The sequence below is a fragment of the Panthera tigris genome, chromosome D3 (genome assembly GCF_018350195.1).
Source record: "Panthera tigris isolate Pti1 chromosome D3, P.tigris_Pti1_mat1.1, whole genome shotgun sequence".
In the NCBI taxonomy this organism is placed as follows: Eukaryota; Metazoa; Chordata; class Mammalia; order Carnivora; family Felidae; genus Panthera; species Panthera tigris.
In genome coordinates this window covers 43,732,363-43,749,199 of record NC_056671.1, presented here as the reverse complement: position 1 = coordinate 43,749,199, position 16,837 = coordinate 43,732,363, and the positions used below count along the sequence as shown (strand labels likewise).

The following is a 16,837-nucleotide window of genomic DNA, read 5'->3' as shown; positions in this document are numbered from 1 at the left end:
TTAGTGGAATTGTGTTTTCTTTGGGCTGATCTTGTTCAATGGTGATTGCCAGAAGTTTCTGTCAGTGGCTGCTGCTACCTTTTATCTTTTGCTCTGGTAAGAACACAGGGGAAGAAGAAAAATTTGATGTGCCTACTATATCTGTTAACAGCTAAATACAAAAGTCAGCTGATGTAATTTTCAACTCTTCCTTGAAAGCCTTCCAGCAAATGCTAATGAACAGCTTTGCAATTGACAAATATAATGAATAATTTTCATTCCTATCTTATTTTTCTTTTTTGCCTCAAATGACACTGATTAATCAGTTCCTCCTTCTATGAACTTTTGTAAACCTTTCATGTTCCCCTTCTTTCTTTTTTTCTTCCCACCTGTGTAGATTTTATTTTCCATCCCTTTGGCAGGATCTCTTCCCCCTTCTCCTCTTCTCTCCTCTTCTTCTCTCCCTCCCCTTTAATTATTAAATGTTTCTCAGGATGATTCTGATCTTGGCTCTCTGCTCATTTTTTGTAGGTAATCTCATGTGTGTGCAGCTTGCTCCTCTGAACTCCAAAGCTGTATCTCTCTTGTCTGTCTGTCTGTCTCTCTCTCTCTTTTCTCTCTCCTCGCCTCTTCCTCTCTCTCTCTCTCTCTCTCTCTCTCTCTCTCTCTCTCTCTGATTGGATTTCCTTTCCTGTCCTTCTGTCAGGCACAAGCACTTCATCCTATGCCAGAGCTAAACTCATCCTCTCTCTGTCCCCTCCCAAACAGCTCTTATGTGTTCCATATCTTTTGTAATGGTACTCTGTTCTTTCTCTGTCTCTCTTTCTTTTTCTTTCTTTCTTTCTTTCTTTCTTTCTTTCTTTCTTTCTTTCTTCTGTTGACATTTTTTTTCAGAATCCCACTTTTTAATTTTTTAATTAGTTTTAAAAAACGTTTATTTTTGAGACAGAGGGAGAATGAACAGAGGAGGGGCAGAGAGAGAGGGGGACAGAGCATCCAAAGGAAGCTCTGTGCTGACAGCAGAAAGCGTAATCTGGGGCTTGAACTCATGAACCATGAGATCATGACCTGAGCCGAAGTCAGATGCTTAACCAACTGAGCCACCCAGGTGCCCCATCCCACTTTGATTTTTAAAAAATTTGTATTATTGAAGTACAGTTGACATACAATGATACATTAGTTTCAGGTGTACAATATAGTGACTTGACAATTCTATACATTACTCGATGCTCACTATAATAAGTGTAGTTACCAACTGTCATCATACATGTTATTATGTTATTGACTATTCCCTATGCTGTACTTTTTTGTCTCTTATTTCTAATCAGTTATTAGGTTAATTCTGCCTTCTGAATGACACAGTTATCCATTTCCTCCTCTTCATTCCTACAGCCTCTGCCTCATATCAAACCTATATGCTTTTTTGCTTGAACTGTCTCAAAAGCCTGTTAACTGGTTACTTTGAGTAGAATTTCTCTTCCCTCTATTCTTTTCACCTTATTGTTACTGAAGTGGCATTTCTAAAATGCAGAAAATAATAATAATAATAATAATAATAATAATAATAATAATAATAATGTTGCCTAGGTGACTCTGTCAGTTGGGTGTCCAGCTTTTGATTTCGGCTAAGGTCATGGCCCTAAGGTTGTGGGATTGAGCCCTATGCTCAATGTAGAGCCTACTTGAGATTCTCTCTCTATTTCTCTCTCTCTCTCTCTCTCTCTCTCTCTCTCTGTCTTCCCCCCCACAGTCTCAGTCTCTCTCTGTCCCCCTCCCCCTGCTCCTCTCCCCCACTTGCATTCTCTCTGTCTCTCTAAAGTAAAATGCAGATACTATATTGTTTCCCTTTTTAAAATGCTTATAGGTTAAAGTCCCTAACTCCTATTTTTGCATACAAGAATCATGGCCTCACTCACCTTTTCAGATTTTATGTGACTCATTCTCTCTGTTCTGGGCTCTGCCTATATTTGATTTCTTCCCATTTCCAAAATATATCATGTTTTCTTTCACCTCTCTACTTTTGGACTCATTCATTCTGGCTAAAATGCCTTTCTTCTACCACCTTTTCTGCTTAGTAAATATCTCTCATATTTTAAGTCTCATTTCAAACGTTACATTTTTGTGGCAGAATTAGACATGACCTCTTCCCTCCTTTGGAACACCTCATATATAACTTTATCATCACTACATTATATTGTAATATTTGTGTGTATGTCTTTGGATTATTGTAGGTTCTTTTCACCCTCCTATTCCTCTGTGCCTTTCTGTTTAACTCTTAGCTTCATAAGCACAGGGACCAAATCTTTTTAATTTTTTGTATTACTAATGTCTACCACAGTGCCTGACATATTTGTAGGTGTTGAAAAAATGCTTATTAAATTAATAATAAATTCAGATTGAAAGGAAAGGGGTAAGATTGAACCAAATAATTTATTCTTGAGTAGGTATAGAATAACATAAACTTGTTATTTTTAAGTTCTCTATGAATATTCTTAGTAGGATGAGTTTTGTTTTGTTTTTGATTAAAGCAGGAAAATTTGCAAAAAACAATTTACAAGCTGGAAGAACAACTGCATAATGAAATGCAATTAAAAGATGAAATGGAGCAGAAGTGCAGGTGAGAATATACTTTGTATGTTTTTAATATTAAAGGTTGTACAGCAAATACTTTTTTTAAAACTTGCCTTCTATAAAACAGTTGAAAATTAATCAGAAATAAGATGGCGATATACGGTTACTGCTTATGTACATTCAATGAAGAATGTCTTGCCTAGAATTGGAAAGTAATATTTATGTTGGCATTAGTTATAGACATATTGTCCTCAGGATAGTTAAAGTGTATTTGTTCCTGGAAGTCTTTATTAAAAAACTATAGTGCCGATTCACTTAGTGCTTGATTTATTACTTTTTTCCTCCCATTTTAATTAGCTGACTGAAAAGGCAAATTAGATTACATTAAATGAGGTGCTTTTTAAAATGTAAATGTTAAATATTAAAATTCACTAAATCTAATAAGAGCCTGTATATTTATGAAATATGTAATGATGAATATTATTTAAAATAACCTGGCACAATGCTGAGTTACTTATTAACTAAAACAATAACTTGATATTTTTTGTGGATACTATTGAATAAATTAAATAAGTAACACATTCAATAATAGGTAACATTCAACAAATGGAATTGGAAAACTGGCATTTTTGTGATTGGGCCAAAGAGGAAACAAGTAAAACTCTTATTGCATACCATTCCTGATAGACTAAATACATTAGTATATAGTGCAAACTTTTTTCAGAAAAGCACTTACATATTAGGAAATAATTAACTGATCTCAGGATTTGGAAGGAATTTCTAAGTATAAAATACGGAAATGCATAAATGTTGAGAAGTTTCTACATCCAAAATTAAACTAACGATAGTGGCAATGGAAATCAATTTGAGGAAGTAATAGGAATGGCCAAAGTGGTCTGTAATGATAAGGAAAATGTTAGAGGAGAGGAATGGGGGTGGAAAGATAAACAGAATGTAGATCTTGGTGGACTCTGTTTTTAACAAGCTAAGAAATTTGGAACTTATCCTAAGATGATGGAAAAACATTGAAAGTTATTAAGCTTAAAAAATTGATCAAATTTGCTTTTTAAAAAGAACACTCTAGTTAGTTGGCAGCACTTGACATTTATTCAACTAAATGGGAATGAAGGAGGAAGATGAGTCAAGGATGGTTCCTAGGTCATGTCCTTTCTTAGGGACACTTACAGTAGGAAGAAATTAATATTATAGGTAAGGGTGTGGAGCAGAGGGAGTAACATTTTGGGCTGAGTGATGTATTTGATGAAACATACATGTGAAACATTGCATATGCAGATTTGAAGCTCAGAATTCTGTTCAGAGCCAAAGAAAACAAAATGTGATGGAGATAATACACTCTTAGTTTATCTCAACTTTTCACCTTACTTGTTAAGTGGTATATTTACTGATCCATATATGCCACCTTTCTCTTCACTATGTAATCTTGTATAAAGGTTAAGTGGCTAATTTTTGTTTATTAGCAAGTATTGTATTAGGAAGTTCAGGGATCCTAACCTGGAATCCATAGGGTCCCTCCCACAAAGGGTCCATGGATGAATTCAAGGTCCTTAAACTTGGATGAGAAAAAGTATTTTCCCTAACTTATAACTGATATTCAACATTTCCTTCCACTATGAACAAAAGCAGTTATCTACATCTATTAGCAGTAGCTAAATTTTTTTATTACTAATAGATACTACAAATATTTTTATTTATTATAGTTTATCATTTGTGCTCATCACTACTTTGAAATTACTGCTGCTAGATCTTGTGATTTAATATATTAATAAAGAAACCACACATATTCCTGAAACACATTTTTTTAAAAAAGACTATATTTAATATATTTTTGGCTTTTTTAAATCCTTTTTTGCTTTAAAATATATTATTCTGAGAAAAACCCACAGGCTTTACCAGAGTGCCAAAGGGGATCCACAGCACAAAAACAGTTAAGACATCTTAGTTAAACGGAAAAGTAAAGAATGTGGTGTTGCACCCCTGAGCAATAAAAAGATAAACATATTTCTAATCTATATTGCTTTTGTTTTTACAGAACTTCAAACATAAAACTAGACAAGATAATGAAAGAATTGGATGAAGAGGTACTTTTGTTTTCTAATCAGAAGTTTCCCTGTTTGAGAGTTTTTCCTCTTTCAGATTGTTTTGTTTTCTAAGAAAATTGCATTGGAACTTTATAGGTTTAAATACAGAACAAAGTCAGAGAACTATGATGAAAGCCTCACTTTGGAGCTGTAGGTTCAAGTGATACAGATTAGATTAAACTTCAGTTTCCTTTGTGTAGTTTTATGCTAGAACCATGTTGAAATTTTAGTACATAAATTTCATTTCAATTGTTCTTACTTAACATTTAAAAAGTGAGAAAGGAAAAGAGAATCAAATGGGATCCGAACTACATCAGAAAGAGACTGACAAATAGGAAGGAGGAAAGAATACAATTTAAAAAGGACTGACATTAACATAAGTTTATGTGATCAAATGAGTAATATATTGATTTTAGAATCATTCATGTTTTCTATGGTCACCTAGCAAGAAGTTTTTGTTACCAAGGAAAAATTTCATGATTCAGATGTTTGTTTGCAAATATATAATACATTGTCATTCCTTTTGATAAGCTTATAGATATCTTTCTACTCTGTGTATAAAGAGTACCCTTCAAAGAAATATACTTTCTATGGCCTTCTTATTGATCACTTCCTTTGTTGTTGTTGTTTTGTTTTTGGGGTTTTTTTGTTTGTTTTTTTAGTTAATCTTTCTGGTGGTTTTTGTGCTATCTTAATTTTCTCTTGAGGAATAGTATCTGTCAGTTTTTTTTTCATTTGTAGCTTTGTATATGCATATTTATGTAATACATATACATGTTATGCATATATGTATAATATTTTGCCAACTTGCCATTGGTCAGTGTATAATTAGTACTATTTATTTAAGTCTCTTTAAGAAATCCATTTTGCAAATCCTCAGCTTTGGGTATTTCATTTCTAAAAAACAGGTAAAATTCAAGTATGCTAAGTTTAAGATCAGTCCACTAAGAAAATAATAATATTCATAAATTTGTATCTGCCAAATAGACCTACAAAATATGTGAAGTAAAAGCCAATAAAACTGAAAAGATGAATAGACAGATCCATTATTATCACTGGAGACTTCAGTATCTATCACTCTCTAGACAGAGAATCCACAAACCTATAGGAAAGCTCAACCACACCATCAACCAACAAGATATGTTTAACATTTGTAGAATCCTCTGCCTGACAACAGTAAAATATACATTCTTTGCACGCATTCAAGGAATACATACCAACATAGACCATATCCTGAGCAAACTTCTGCAAAAAAAAAAAAAAATTAAAATTATACAGAATGTGCTTTCTGACCAAAATGTAATTAAACTAGAATGACTAATATATCAAGCAATTCTGCAAACATATGGAAACTAAACAACACAGTTCTAACTAATCCATAGGTCAAAGAATACTTCTAAACGGGAATGAAAGGTTATGTTGGAATGTTAATTACATCTCATTACATTAGAGTTATGGCTCTTATTAAAAAAAAATGAAATCTTGCCATTTGCAACAACCTATATGGGCCCAGAGGGTTATATGCTAAGTGAAATAAGACAGGCAGAGAAAGACAGTTACCATATAATTTCACTTATATATGGAATCTGGAAAACAAACAAAAAAACAGACTCAAATACAGAGAACAAACTGATGGTTGCTGGTGATATGGGTAAAATTGGTGAAGAGGGTTAAGAGGTGCAAACTTCTAGTTACAAAATCATGGAGATGAAACGCACAGCATAGGAAATATAGTCAGTAATATTGTAATAACATTGTATGGTGACTATACTTACATGGTGAGCATGGAGTAATGTATAGAACTGTCATATCACTGTGCTGTACACCTGAAAAACTAATAGTTGTGTGTCAACTATACAATGATAAAATAAGTTATGGCTCTTCATCTTTAAAAAAAAATTTGAACAGTGAAAATGAAAATAAAACATCAAAATTTGTGGGATGCAGCTAACATAGTGTTCTAAGATAAATTTATGCAGTAAAGGCATACATTAGAAAAGACGAAAAATCTCAAATCAGTCATCTAAGCACCTACCTCAAGAACTTAGAAGAGTAAAATCAAAGCAAAAAGAAGGGAAGAGAAATAAAGATAAGAGTAGAGATCAGTGGAATTGAAAATAGAAAAACAATAGAGAAAATCAATGAAAACAGAAAGCCAGCTATTTGGAAAATTGACAGACCTTTAGCAAGATTGATAAAGGAAAAAGAGGACACAAATGATCAGTATCAGGAATAAAACAGGGCAACCATATCACTATAGTCCCTCCAGATACCAAAAGGATCATAAAGGAATACTATAAACAATTCTAAACATGTAAGTGTGAAATCTAGGTGGAATGTAATAATTCTGCCAAAAATACAAATTACCACAACTCACACAATGTGAAATAGATTAGTTGAATAGTCCTATATAACTATTAAAGTGAATTCATAATTTAAAAGTTTCCCAAAAAGTAATCTTCCAGGACCAGGTGGTTTTACTAGAGAGTTCCACCAAATGTTTTAAAAAGAATTAATACCAATTCTACACTATCTCTTCCAGAAAATATAAGAGAAGGGAACATTCCCCAGTGAGTTTTATGAGACTAGAATTACCCAGATGACAAAATCTAACAAAGACAGTACTACGAAGAAAATCATAAATCAGTGTCTCTCATTTACAGCCAACTGATTTTTTTACAAAGGTGCAAAAGCAATTTAATGGAGGAAAGAGTTTTTTAACAAGTGGTGCTGGAGCAATTAGATATTCATAGACCAAGACATGAACCTCAACTTAAGTCTCATACTTTATGCAAAAATTAATTCAAGATGGGTCATATTTAAAGGTAAACATGAAAATATAAAACTTTTAGGGAAAAAAAAAATAAGTGAAAACCCTAGGGATCTACAGCTTGGTGAAAAGTTCTTAGACATGACACCACAAACATGATCCACATGAGGAAAAGTATTCAACAATTTGGACTTCATGAGAATTAACAATATTTGTTCTGTGAAAGAACATGATAAGAGGATGAAATGACAAGAAATAGATTGGGAAAAAAATATTTGCAAACTATGTATATCACAAAGGACTCTATCTAGAATAAAGAACTCTAAAGCTCAGCAGTTGAATAAAAAAATAATCCCATTTGAAAATTGGCAGAAGACATGTCATTCATCAGAGTGAATGACAAACATATGAAGAGATGCTCAATATCATTAGCCATGAGGGAAATGCAAATTAAAACCACCATGAGAAATCACTTTATAATCATTAGAGCAAGTAAAATAAAAAATAGCATCAATACCAAAACTGGCAAGAATATAGAAAAACTATCACTCATGCATTGCAAATGGGAATTTAAAATTGTACAGCCAATCTGGAAAATACTGCTGCAGTTTCCTAAAATACTAAGCATGCATCTACCAGGCGACCCAGCAATTGCACTTGTGGGCATTTATCCTAGGGAAAAAAAAAAACAAAAAACTTATATCCTTAAAAAACCTGTATACTGCTGTTCATAATAGCCTTATTTGTAATGCCAAAAACTAGAAATAATCAAAATGTCCTACCATAGGTGAATGGTTGAACGAACTTTGATACATTTATACCATGGAGTACTACTCAGCAACAAAAAGGCATGAACTATTGATAACAACAACTTGGATGGATCTTGTGGGCATTATATCGAGTGTAAAAAGCCATTCCCAAAAGGTCCATACTGTGTGATTCCATTAATGTATTCTCAAAGAAAGTCAAAATTACACACATGGAGAACCTATTACTGGTTGCCAGGAATGTGGGTGGTGGGAGAAGGGCAGCTTCTAAGCTCTTAAGTAGTGGCTGGCTGGAAGGAGATCTTGTGCCAATGGAACAGTTCTGTATCTTGATTGCGATGGTGGTTCCATGAATCTACACATAAGCTAAAATAACAGAAACATACATACCTTATACCAGTATCAATTTCCTGATTTTGTTACTGTGCTGATGTTACATAAAATGTATCTATTAGGGGAAACTGAGTGGAAGAGTACAAGAAACCTCTCTGTGGTATCTTTGCAACTTCCTGAAATCAAAATTTAAAAATGAAAAGAATTAAAAGTTAGAATGATAAAATCTCAGAATTGGAAAGATCTTGGATGATCTCTGCAAATTTTACTAAACCTAACAGCATTGTCCTTAAAACATGAGTTTTGCTTAATGATGGGAAAGCCCAGAAAAACACTATAACGGAGATTTTCCCAGTGTGGAGTCTTAAAAAAATGAAGCTTCAAAAGCATGGAAGTGGTAACTCAGAAAAAAAAGATAAATTTTTAATTTGTGAAGGTTTGGCTATTTTTTTTTTTCTTTAACCCTCCCCTCCCCTGCAGTTTTATTTTCTAAAGTAAGTGTCTCCTTCATTACTTTTTAAATATGCATTAGTGGGTAGATACATAGAACATTTTAGAAAAGGTAAGTTGTTGAGACAGGAAGAGGACTAAAGGAGACACATAGGGACTAGTGAACTTACTACACACACTAGCATTTTGTACCATTTGAGTTTTGCACCATTTAATTATCAAATGTGTAATTATTATCTTTCATATTTATATCTTTAATTTAGGATTATAAATCAAAATATTGGTAATGGAATGCAGTGTGGTCATCTTAAACTAATAAAGCAGCTTTCTGATAAGATTCATAGTTTTTTATATTCATGGATTTAAAAATCTGAAAATTTTCCATATCTAGTTTGAATAAGGGGATTCTCTCAGTCTTCCTATAAAGCAAGCTAATTCTATTTTTAGAAAGTTGTCGTTACAGGTACTTTCTGATTTTGAAACAAAAAAGAATCCATCTTAAGTCTTCTTTTTTTAAAATTTATTTATTTATTTTGAGAGAAAGAGAGGGAAGGAGGGAGAGAACCCCAAGCTGACAGCACAGAGTCTGACACAGGGCTCAATCTCACGAACCGGAAGATCATGGCCTGAGCCAAAATCAAGAGTCAGATGCTTAACCAACTGAGCCATCCAGGCACCCCATTGTGTGTTTTATTTTAAAAGAATATAGTATTCCTATAAATAAATAAAGAGTTTAATTGCAGTGGTGACTTTTATCATTATGTTTACAGGGAAATCAAAGAAGAAACCTAGAGTCTACAGTGTCTCAGATTGAGAAAGAGAAAATGTTGCTACAGCATAGAATTAATGAGTACCAAAGAAAAGTAGAACAGGAAAATGAGAAGAGGAGAAATGTAGAAAATGAAGGTAAACTGTTTCTACTTTTGAAAAACACTGAAATTTCTGGCTAACACTATACTTGAGGTCTTTGTCATGAGGTGTCTTAAGGTTAGGGCCTATGATATATTTTTGAAGTCACAGTCCTAGGACACCTCATGTGTTAATTAACCATGTTCCAAGATAAATGTATAACATATTAAAGTCAGTAGTCCTGTTTTAGCTAAAAGAGTGATTTTCATCCTTGTATGCATATTGGAATCTCTTGGGAAGCTTTAAAGAATACTAATTTCATGCCTAACCTCTGAAATTCTAATTGAATTGATCTAAACATGTGGCCTGGGCCTTGGTATTTTTTATAAGCTCTCTAGGCAATTTCTTACAAGCAGCAATTTGAGAATTATTAACTAAAATTTCTTGGTTTTTTCATATTAGTGTTAAAAATACATTTAAAATATCTTTCTATACCCTTGATCCAGTGATTCATTTCTAGGAATTAATTTATGTATACACTTGTGCACATGCACACTGATATATAAACAAGGTATTCATTGTAGCATTATGGCTAAGATGTACTTTTAAGTGAAAAAAATAGTATTGTTTAAAATGAGAGTGCTTGTCTGTATATGCTTAAGTGTGTGTGTAGATGTGGAAAAAATATATATTTTGTGTGTTTTTATGTATGAGGGTATGGACACATACACTGTCTTACGAAGCATATGCAAGAAATTAATAATAGTTGTTGCTTGGGAGGAGAACCAGAAGGACTGGGAAACTATGGAGGGAGGAAAGCTTATCCTACACTAAGACCATTTGGTACTTTTGAATTTCGAACTGTTTTTTAGATCTTTAGATATTCAAAGACTTATGCTATTCAAAAATAAATACTAGAACTAGCTTTATTATATTTCACTAATAGATTGAGCTTATTAACAGAATAAAGAATTTAAATATTGAGGCACCTGGGTGGCTCAGTCAGTTGAGTGTCCGACTTAGGTTCAGGTCATGATTTCATGGTTCATGAATTCGAGCCCTGTTTTGGGCTGTGTGCTAACATCTCAGAGCCTGGAGCCTGCTTCAGATTCTGTGTCTCCATCTCTCTCTGCCCTTCCCCAGCTCATGCTCTGTTTCTCTCTCTCTCAAAAGTAAACATTAAAAAAAAAAAAAAAAAGAATTATTACACGGCTGAAAACAAATCTGTTGTAGTCTATATTGTAAAACAATGCTGTACTTTTTGTTGAATTTAAATATAAGTACTTCCATGATGAAATATGACTTTGGGAGTGGACCTGTTGTAGCTGACTATGGCTACAATAGTTTTTTAAGGTACTTACATGTTTCCTCTATAATAACTTTCTAATTTCTACATTTTTTCTTCATTTTCTAGTTTCTACATTAAAGGATCAGTTAGAAGACTTAAAGAAAGTAAGTCAGAATTCACAGCTTGCTAATGAGAAGCTGACACAGTTACAAAAGCAGGTGAGTTTTTTAACTAAGCTGTTTAAAATTATAATTAATTAAAGTAAATTTGATTGTATTTTGGTCAACAACCTGTTTTCTTGCTCTCACTATTTTTTTTTTTTTTTAATAGCTAGAAGAAGCCAATGACTTACTTAGGACAGAATCAGACACAGCTGTAAGATTAAGGAAGAGTCACACAGAGATGAGTAAGTCAATTAGTCAGCTAGAGTCCTTAAACAGAGAATTGCAGGAGAGAAATAGAATTTTAGAGAATTCCAAGACACAAATGGACAAGGACTATTACCAGCTGCAAGCTGTGTTAGAAGCTGAACGAAGAGACAGAGGTCATGATTCTGAGATGATTGGAGACCTTCAAGGTAATATTTTTTCTTGTGGTAAAATTTACTGGCTTAGCCATTTTTAAGTGTACACCTCGGTAGCATAAAGTCCATTTTTATGCAACCACAGCTACTATTCATCTCCAGAACCTTTTTATCATCCCAAACTAAAACACTATACCCATTAAACAATAACTCGCCATTCTCCAGTCCTTCCAGTTGCTGGTAACCACCATTCTACTCTATTAATTTGACTACCTCATAAAAGAGGAGCCATACAATATTTATCCTTTTGTATCTGTCTTATTTCTCTTAGAATAATGTCTTCAAGATTCATCCATGTTGTAGCATGTATCAGAATTTCCTTCTTTTTTTAGATGTGAAGAAGAAGGATCCCTTGTGCACTTCCCATCTATTGGTAGGACTGAAAATCAATGCAATTACTGTGGAAAACAGTATGGATGCTCCCCCAAAAATTAAAAATAGAATTACCATATGACCCAGTAATTCCACTACTGGGTATTTACCCAAAGAATACAAAAGCACTAATTTGAAAAAGAGGAGTGCACCGCTTTGTTTAATGTAGCATTATTTATAGTAGCCAAAATATGGAAGGAACCCAGGTGTCCCTCCATAGATGAATTGATAAAGAAGTAACATGTACAATATGTATGTGTATATATACATATACTGTATACTATATAAAGAAGTAATATATATATGTATGTATATATGTGTATACATTGTGTGTATATACACAGTGGAATATTACACAGCCATAAAAAAAAAGAATGAAATCTTGCCATTTGCAACAACATGACCAGACCTAGAGGGTATAATGCTAATTGAAATAAATCAATCAGAGAAAGACAAATACTATATGATTTTACTCACATGTGGAACTTAAGAAACAAAAGAACAAACAAAAAGAGACAAAAAAAAGAATCTTAAATACAGAGAACAAACTGGTGGTTGCCACGGATAGGTGGGTGAAATTAGGTAAAGGGGATTAAGAACACACTTACCAGTGAACATTGAGTAATGTATAGAATTGTAGAATCATTGTATTGTATACATGAAACTATTATAACACTGTTAATTATACTTGAATTTAAAAAATTAAAATTTGGGGGCGCCTTGGTGGCTCAGTCGGTTGAGCATCCGACTTCGGCTGAGGTCATGATCTCGTGGTTCACGAGTTCGAGCTCCATGTTAGGCTGTGTGCTGACAACTCAGAGCCTGGAGCCTGCTTTGGAGTCTGTGTCTCCCTCTGTCTGCCCCTCCCCAGCTTGTACTCTCTCTCTCTTTCTCTCTATCTCAAAAATAAATGAAACATTAAAAAACATAATAAAAAATAAGTAAAAATAATAAAACTTAAAACTTAATTTTTTAAAAAGAAATAAGAATTTTCTTCCCTTTTAAGTGTGAATAATGTTCCATTATATGTATATACCGTATTTTGTTTATCAAAGGAAGGTAATTTTTAAAAATTTATTTTTAATTGTGGCTAAAAACATATTAATCATTTTTAAGTGTAAAGTAATATATTTTTTATCATATTGCTCTCATAAACAAAATAACTTTGGTGAAATTGGAAGTGATTAGCATTCTTTCTCTTTCAGGATAATTCCTACTTTTCTGTCACATTGTAATTTCTTCACTCTCACAGGCACCCCTGTGAGGTCAGTAATGTATTTCTAATTTTACAGCCAGATTACTGAAAACTTAATTTTAAAACATGCCTCATTCACAAAAGCCTTACTCAAAGTGGGACTAATCAAAAGAAGATTACAACTATTAAAACCTGGGAATTCCTTGTGCATTGTTGGCAGAAATAGAAACTGAATTACAGAAATAGCCTATTGCTAATAAAGAACTATGTTCTTAGGAAGGTTAGGATTACAGATATCAGCTGTCTTTATAAATCTAAAAGGAAGAAATTGAGTGTAACTAATTGTAAAGAAACAGTTTTGGTAATGGAAATATAATCAATTTGTTTTCAAAAAGATTCCTGTCTCTACCCACTTCTCACATATTTTTCTATTTTCTGTTCCTATTAGCAAAAGGATCCATACTACATAATCAAAACAGATACGCACAGAAGTTGCCAGATGTCTCAGGGGAAAGTTGGAGGAGGGGTAGTCCTTTTAACCTTAGTCACAGGATGGGAACATAGTTTGGGTTCTCATGGGGCTTGATGACTAGCTATAATTCTGTGGAGAGAGGTCAGGGTCAGTTTTTGTGTCTATGGAAACGGAAATTAAGATCTCCTGTTGGTTTTTAGCTGAGGAGCGTTGTGCAATCTTATTTCTCAGGGACTAGACTTAAAATAGACTTGAATGTAACCAAGAAAGTAACTTCATTATATGCGTTAAAAAAAATCTCCTAGTTCACTTCCTTAAATTGCTTCTCTAGGTCTTTTTATGTACAGCTTATTACCTGTGTGAAAGTCACTTCACCTGCTTTCTGTATATATAAACCAAGGAGATTAGAATAGGTGACCCTTATAATCACTCCAATTTTAAAATTATTTAAGTCTGTAATCTGCCGGATATGACTGAGCTTTGAAGTGCTTTTGCTTTCAAGGAAGAGACCATCATATGTTCATCAACAGTGGTTTTTAACTGGATCTAATATTTAGATATTGGTGAAGGTAAGGAAAATATATAGCATGCTTTATTGTTGATGTTTATCCTTTTTCAATGCTTCATGAATCAAAAAGCTCATATACATTTAAAATGCACACAACTTGGGGCGCCTGGGTGGCCCAGTCGGTTGAGCATCTGACTCTTGATTTCAGCTCAGGTCATGGTCTCATGGTTTGTGTGTTTCTGCCCTACATCAGGCTCTGTGCTGACCTCGCAGAGCCTGCTTCAGATTCTCTCTCTCCATTTCTCTCTTCCCCTTCCCCATTTGCTGTCTCTCAAAAATAAATACACATTTTTTTTAATGCACACAACTTGGGGTGCCTGGGTGGCTCAGTCAGTTAAGTGTTCGACTCAGGATTTCAGCTTAGGTCATGATCTCATGGTTTGTGAGATCAAGCCCTGGGTCAGGCTCCACACTGACAGCAATTCTCTCTCTCTCTGCCCTTCCTCCTCCACACTCCTGCATGCGCTTTGTCTCTGTCTCAACATGTAAATAAACTTTTAAAAAATGTACGCAATTTATATGAGGCTCAATATACGTATTAAAGATTCATCATGGTAAAAAAAAACCCACAGATCTTACATTAATCTTCTGTGGTTCATAGGAATTTCAGGTCCCTCAGGTATAAATTTCTCATAGTTTGTGATGCTGGGCTTCTGACAGGGTCATGTTATTTCCTAGTTAAATGTCTTCCATGTATCCATAATGGGCAAAAGCTTCTTTGTTGTGTATGGGAAATGACTTCCCAAACATAACTGGTTAATAAATATTTTAGCCTTTGTGGGCTACATACTGTCGCTTTTACATATTCTTTTTTACTTTTCACAGCCCTTTAAAAATGAAAAAGCATTCTTAGCTTCATGTCTATAGAGAAGCAGGCTGAGGGCTTGAAGTTTGCCAACACTTGGACTAGTATTTCAAGGCTGCTGTAACAGACAAAAGCTAGCTTCTAAAAGTCTAGGAGATAGAGGCTTAAACAAAAAGAATGGATACAGATCAAAATGTCATTAAGGAATGAAAATTTTAAATGAAATGATAAGCTTGTCATCCAGTAACTTTGTGATTCTTAGATTGAAATGCAAAGAGAAATTTTTTTAATTAACCATTTGAAAAAGTTTTCTTAAAAACCATTTTTTAGTTGGTTTCTTCAACTTTGAATTTTGGAAAATTTCATACATATACCACAGTAGAATACTATAATGATCTCCTTGTGTGTACTCATCATCCAACTTCAGTAATCTTCATCTAGCAGCCAGTCATGTTTTGTTTATACCCCCACCTCCCTTTCCCAAACCTCTGACACTGAATTCTTTTGAAGCAAATCTCAGGCAACACTTTGTTTAATTTGTAAATATTTCAGTATCTCTTAAAGCTAGGGACTTTTTGATTTTTTTGTTTTTGTTTTTAACAATACTGCATAAACTTGATTTTTTTCTTATTTTTATTTTTTAAAATATATTTTTTAATTTACATCCATTTTAGTTAGCATATAGTGCAACAATGATTTCAGGAGTAGGTTTCTTAATGCCCCTTACCCATTTAGCCCATCCCCCTCCCACAACCCCTCCAGTAACCCTCTGTTTGTTCTTTGTATTTAAGAGTCTCTTGTGTTTTGTCCCTCTCCCTGTTTTTATATTATTTTTGCTTCCCTTCCCTTGTGTTAATCTGTTCTGTGTCTTAAAGTCCTCATATGAGTGAAGTCATACAATATTTGTCTTTCTCTAATTTCACTTAGCATAATACCCTCTAGTTCCGTCCATATAGTTGCAAATGGCAAGATTGCATTCTTTTTGATTGCCGAGTAATACTCCATTTTATATATATATACATATACGTATATATATATATATATGTGTATATATATGCATACACATATATATGTATATATATATACGTATATGTATATATATATATATATACCACCTCTTCTGTAACCATTCATCCATCGATGGACATTTGGGCTCTTTCCATACTTTGGCTATTGTTGATAGTGCTGCTATAAACATTGGGGTGCATGTGCCCCTTCGAAACAGCATCCCTGCATCTCTTGGATAAATATCTAGTAGTGCAGTTGCTGGGACATAGGGTAGTTCTATTTTTAATTTTTTGAAGAACCTCCACACTGTTTTCCAGAGTAGCACCAGTTTGCATTCCCAAGGACTTTTTTTTTTTTTTTTTTATGTTTTATTTATTTTGAGAGAGAGAACTAGCATGAGCAGGAGAGGGGCAGAGAGAGAGGGAGAGAAAAAGAATCCCAAGCAGGCTCCACACTGCCAACGCAGAGGCCAACGTGGATCTCTATCCCATGAACTGTGAGATCACGAGTCAGACGCTTAACCAACTGAGCCACCCAGGCACCCCAAAGATAAGGACTTGAAAAAGAATAATAACCATAATATCATCAAACCTGGAAAAAAGATAACAATATTGTAAAATATCTAGTCAGTGTTCACATTCCTCAAGTAGTCCCATAATCTGTTGTTTTTGTTGTATTTATTTAGCTTCAGTTAAGATCCTGTCAAGCTCTGTACATTGCATTTCATC

At 33.8% G+C, this 16,837-nt stretch overlaps 1 protein-coding gene across 5 annotated transcripts in view; it reads left to right on the top strand.

Annotated features, from left to right (window-relative positions):
- Positions 1-16,837, top strand: part of ROCK1 (Rho associated coiled-coil containing protein kinase 1) — a 175,524-nt gene that overhangs the window by 88,130 nt on the left and 70,557 nt on the right. For 4 of the 5 annotated variants that reach the window (XM_042961917.1, XM_042961919.1, XM_015534773.2 and 1 more), the window contains 5 exons: positions 2,508-2,596; positions 4,601-4,649; positions 9,740-9,875; positions 11,233-11,324; positions 11,437-11,683. In XM_042961917.1, coding sequence (XP_042817851.1) covers positions 2,508-2,596; positions 4,601-4,649; positions 9,740-9,875; positions 11,233-11,324; positions 11,437-11,683 — 613 coding nt within the window. The remainder of the gene's footprint in view (positions 1-2,507; positions 2,597-4,600; positions 4,650-9,739; positions 9,876-11,232; positions 11,325-11,436; positions 11,684-16,837) is intronic. The other variant, XM_042961918.1, reaches the window with a different exon arrangement.